Below are 5,186 nucleotides of genomic sequence, written 5' to 3'. Positions count from 1 at the left end.
AAACAAAACATAACCAGAAGAATAATGAGCACACACATTATCTTCACATATTCCACAAACACACCATTGGTTGTAACAAATACACCATTGTTTATAAAAATATTACTAGAAGAATAATGAACACTTATCTTCAAAGTTTAGTTCAGCTCCGCTTTCTTCACCTCCCAACTCCACATCTTACTCTTCTTTTTGGTTGAAGCGCCCTAAAGAAAGTAAGCTTTAGCAACGATAAAGGAGATATGTAGTTGATGTTCACACTTGAGCAGATAGGGCAGAAACTTTCATTCATAGATTAACAATGACTTGCGTTGAGGCCTAACAACTCAACAACTGCAGTATTCTCATCATCCATAGCTTAGCCTTCCTCTGCTTGAGAGTTGTCAAAGAAGTATGCAAGATCCCGCATCTTATCTTTGGTGAAGATGCGAGTGAACACCAAGGTCTCTGGAGGGAAAGTAGGAACGGTAGTTCCATCATTAGTGAACCCTTGAGATTTTAGCAGAGAGAAGATTAGTGAACATATGAATTTCTATTATTTTTTACAAACTTAATTTTGTTATGTTTAATTATAAAAGTAAACTAATAGTATTATTTGACCAATTTAGTTATTGGTTGAATATTATTATTAGTCAAATTAAATTTAAATTATGATGAAAAAATATAACTAGATTTGGCCAACTAATTAATTAGTTAGCAAAATTCAATTCAATTCAAGGTGCAAAACATATTTAGAATGAGATACATCACATAACTATTTATATAGGCTTTACTCAATGTGAAGTATGATTACAAAGCAATGTGTGATAGAAATTGTGAGGAAATGAAAGAGAATTGAGAGATTTTGAAATAGTGAAATTTGGTGTGTGGCGCCACATAGGATAAATCTATAACCCTATTATATGCTCTCTCCATCCCTTAAAAGTTTGCCCCAAGGAAAACGACACAAGTTTTAATAAAAGTTGATAAAAAGTTATTTGATGGTGGGATCATATACAAAAATAGTGTTTAAAGGGTTGTACTTATAAAATTGATGGAGTCATGTACCAAAATAGAAAATAAAGAGATTGAGGCAAACTTTTAGGAACACCCTAAAAAAATGGGGTTTTAAGAAATAAAATTACGAATTAGTTCGATATTGCAATTTTAACGTGACTTTTGAAGTGTGACGAATTAAATCACTACCTTTTCAATTTTTGCAATTCCATTCCCCAATTTTTTTTGGTCGTCGAAGTGCTGAATTAGAGCTTACGTAGTAAAGACGACGTCATTTTTGTGAGACCTAAATGACGTCGTTTCGTACAATTTCAATAAAAAAAAATCTTCAAATTATAAAGGGATTATATCATGTATCTGCACCTTAATTTTCAATATTCAGCAATTTTAATGCAAATAATGTCATAACATAAATATTATGTGATGAACTAATCCATGTAAAACTCCAACTCAATAATCCGACAATCTAAAAAGAATTGGGGCCGAAATTGTAATAATTAAAAAAATAGTGATTTAATTCATTACACTTTAAAAATCCATGTTAAAATTACAATATGAAACTAATTTGTGATTTTATTCGTGAAGATCACAAAAAAATTTAGGTACATTTTTTGAAGGCAGAGGAAGCATAAGATATCAATGTCCTGTAACAATAATTTCATACATAATAATTGTCTTTCAGTTTTTTATCACCAATATAATCTTATAACATTAATTAATCAATCAAAAGTTGTGCTCAAAATTCATTACCAAGTCAAATAGGCCTTAAATGAGAGATCCTTTTTTTATTCTTTTACTTTCGTACTTTTGTTCTTGTATTAATTAAGAACATGACTGTGCTAGCTCTTAGATTTGAGTTAAAATTTCATATTAAAAAAACAATATGTGGTTGGGGTGGAAGGAGAGAAATCTTTATCACACGTTACATGATGTTGTATACATCATTATCATAATGACAACTTTTTCTTGTACACATGAACAAATATTGCATTTAATAAATATTATTCATTTAATTTACACTCCCAGTCTCTATCTTGTGATTCAATTCTTTTCATTTTTGTTTACTTTAAGAATACACATAAAATAATATTTATAGAAATAGGTACGCAAAATTTATGTCGACCATGTACATAATACGAGCATTGTCTTATTTGAATAGAAAATACTCCCTCCGTCCACGAAAGAGCTTCCTATCTTTCCTTTTTGGGACGTCCACAAAAGAACTTCCTACCTATTTTTGGACTATACCCCACCACTTATAATCCTCTTACTTTTCACTTTTCACAACTCTTAATATTAATTATAACACATTTTCACCACTCACAATACACTCAACTACCTTTTATCCACTCTCAATACACTCAACAATATTTTTTTCTTAAAACCCGTGCCACTCCCTCCTAGGAAGTTCTTTCATGGACGGAAGTATATAGGAAAGATAAGATCCAAGCGGTGTGGACTTTATTTTAATTTGTACAAAAAAGAACAAGTATTAAGTATTAATATTGATTTAAATTAATAAAAATATGAATTATACCTGATTAAATATACTCCCTCCGTCCCATTATTGAAGACACACTTTCCTTATTGGGATGTCCCAATAATAAAGACACAATTCCAAATAAGGAAATAATTAGGGCTTAAGATACTTGCACTTTAATTATGGTATAAATTAGTACAAACCCTAATCTCCCTCATTTCTCTTCATTCCCAGCCGCCCACCTCCTTCCCCTTCTCGGCGGAGTCGCCGCCGGCGAGCCACTACCACAGCCGATCACCCCTCGTCGTCGCCTTCTGGAATCGTCGAGCACCTCTCGCCACGACCACCGTCCTTCCGGTAAACACCCTTCGCCATCGCCCTTCCTCTGTCACCCAGATCCACCAAACCACCACAACACAGTTCCGTCTTCTCTTACCTCTCGCCACGACCATCGTTCTTCCTCTGGAACTGCCGCAATTTCCAACCTCAGATCTCCACTGCCGCAACCGCCACCCTCCTCTCCAACCTCAGATCTTCCCTGCCGCAAATGCCGCCCATCTCTCCAACCTCAGATCTCCACTGCCGCAACCACCGCCCTCCTCTCAAACCCCAGATCTCCACCGCTGCAACCGTCATTTCCAGTGGCGCCGCCTAAAAACCCCTAGCACCAATTTTCAGAAATCGTCCCAAAAATCGTCCTATCTCCATATCTCCATCACCATCTCCAGATTTTTTAGGTTCGATTTTTGAGATGAGAAGGGAAGAAGAAGGAATTTTCTTGGTTCGATTTCTGAGATGAGATGAGAAGGGAAGAAGAGAGAAGTTTATAGGTTTGATTTCTGGGAAAAGCGGTGGTCAACGGTAGTGGAGACGGCGGTGGTCGGCGGCGATTCCGCCGAGGAGCTTTGAAGGAGAAGCAGAGAGAGAGAGAGTTGAATAATTAGATAAGAATTAAATAAGTTTAATTAAACACACTACATCACTTTAATTCTCTAATCTACCTCACCTTAATCTCCGTGCCCAAATGAAGTGTGTCTTCATTATTGGGACGGAGGGAGTATAATTTTGAACTTAATATATATATATATATATATATATATATATATAATTTTGGAAAAATAATTATGTATAATATGAGACATCTAGATATCAATGATTAGGGTATTGACCAATAGCTTTCCCTAGAATATAAGTGATAAAATAAACTTCCATCGATCATATTTGGCATGCTCTTATAATGTACCTTTATTATATGTAAAACTCTAAATTTGTTCCTCCCTCTGTCTCTCTCTCTCTAAACATCTTCCTCAACCTTTCCTTTCTCCCCACTTGATTCTTCTTGTTTTCTATTCGCTCTAGGTTTGAATATATTGCGCCTCGCTTTCCTACCCTCACTTATAATACATTTCTTTCATTTTTTATACTGTTTTTGCTGTTCCAATATTATTATTTTTTTTCTTGGTTTCCTGTTTCCTTCTCTGCTCTAGTGTATGTAGTATGGCTGGTTTAGATTTAAGCTCAGCTTCCCACTTCGTCTCTCCGCTCCACCGCCCCAACCTCCACCTCCACCGCCCCCCTGAATCCGACGATATCGACTCCAACCCCAAGCAGTTCTCCGGCGACAACTCCGACCTCGCCACCTCCGCCGGCGAGGCGGCGGCCCGCCGCCAGCGCGGCCGCCCCGCCGGCTCGAAGAACAAGCCGAAGCCGCCCGTGATCATCACGCGCGAGAGCGCCAACACCCTCCGCGCCCACATACTGGAGGTGGCCAGCGGCTGCGACGTCTTCGAGGCCGTCGCCGCCTACGCCACCAGGCGGCAGCGCGGGATCTGCATTCTCAGCGGCACCGGCACCGTCACCAACGTCAGCCTCCGGCAGCCGGCCTCCGCGGGGAGCGTCGCCTCGCTCCACGGCCGCTTCGAGATCCTGTCCCTGTCTGGCTCGTTCCTTCCCCCGCCGGCGCCGCCGGGCGCCACCAGCCTCACGATATACCTAGCCGGCGGGCAGGGGCAGGTCGTGGGCGGGAATGTGGTGGGGGCGCTGATGGCGTCGGGGCCGGTCATCATCATAGCGGCGTCGTTCACCAACGTGGCCTACGAGCGGCTGCCGTTGGAAGAGGAGGAGGAGCCCGGAGTTCAGATGCAGCCGCCCGAGGGAGGGATTCAGTTCCCTGATCCCTCCCTCGGGCTGCCTTTCTTCAACGGGCAGCTCCCCGTTGACGGTGCATGGGCGGCTGCCCGCCCGCCGCCGTATTAGGGTTAATAAGGTGAGATTCTATCATGTCATCGTCGTCGATCGTCTCTGTACATTTGCTTCATCATCAAATTGTTTCCTGCTTTTCAACCCTTAATTAATTTAGGCCTTGCTGTCATTTGTGGTTTGACAAAGAGAAAAAAAAAAGAGATTTGGATGAGTTGAGAAAATTAGTTTTGGGGTATAGACTTTGAGACCATTAATTAATTTCTTAAGTTAATGCAACTTGTTCAGCGCGGCTCTGAATTATTATTATAATTAAATTGTCTTCACCTAAACTATCTGCTAAAAGATTACACAAGGTTGGTTAATTAATTGATTGCGTCGTTTATAACTATGAAAATGATTATATTAATGTGCAAGTATTGGAATGAGCCAAGTACTAATTTTGATGAAATAAACTATACATCCTTTCAATACAGAAATGAATAAAAACGGAACCAAATTCCGATACTGGATA

General features: G+C 39.5%; 1 protein-coding gene across 1 annotated transcript; it reads left to right on the top strand.

Moving 5' to 3' along the window:
* Window positions 1–3,736: 3,736 nt before the first annotated feature.
* LOC131015878 (AT-hook motif nuclear-localized protein 23-like) lies at window positions 3,737–4,899 on the top strand. The gene has a single exon (XM_057944323.1). It carries the CDS (start codon window positions 3,971–3,973, stop codon window positions 4,727–4,729), a length of 759 nt encoding a protein of 252 aa, XP_057800306.1. The 5' UTR covers window positions 3,737–3,970; the 3' UTR covers window positions 4,730–4,899.
* Window positions 4,900–5,186: the final 287 nt, after the last annotated feature.

The sequence above is a fragment of the Salvia miltiorrhiza genome, chromosome 3 (assembly GCF_028751815.1).
Source record: "Salvia miltiorrhiza cultivar Shanhuang (shh) chromosome 3, IMPLAD_Smil_shh, whole genome shotgun sequence".
Taxonomy (NCBI): domain Eukaryota; kingdom Viridiplantae; phylum Streptophyta; class Magnoliopsida; order Lamiales; family Lamiaceae; genus Salvia; species Salvia miltiorrhiza.
This window is presented reverse-complemented; position numbering and strand designations above follow the sequence as displayed.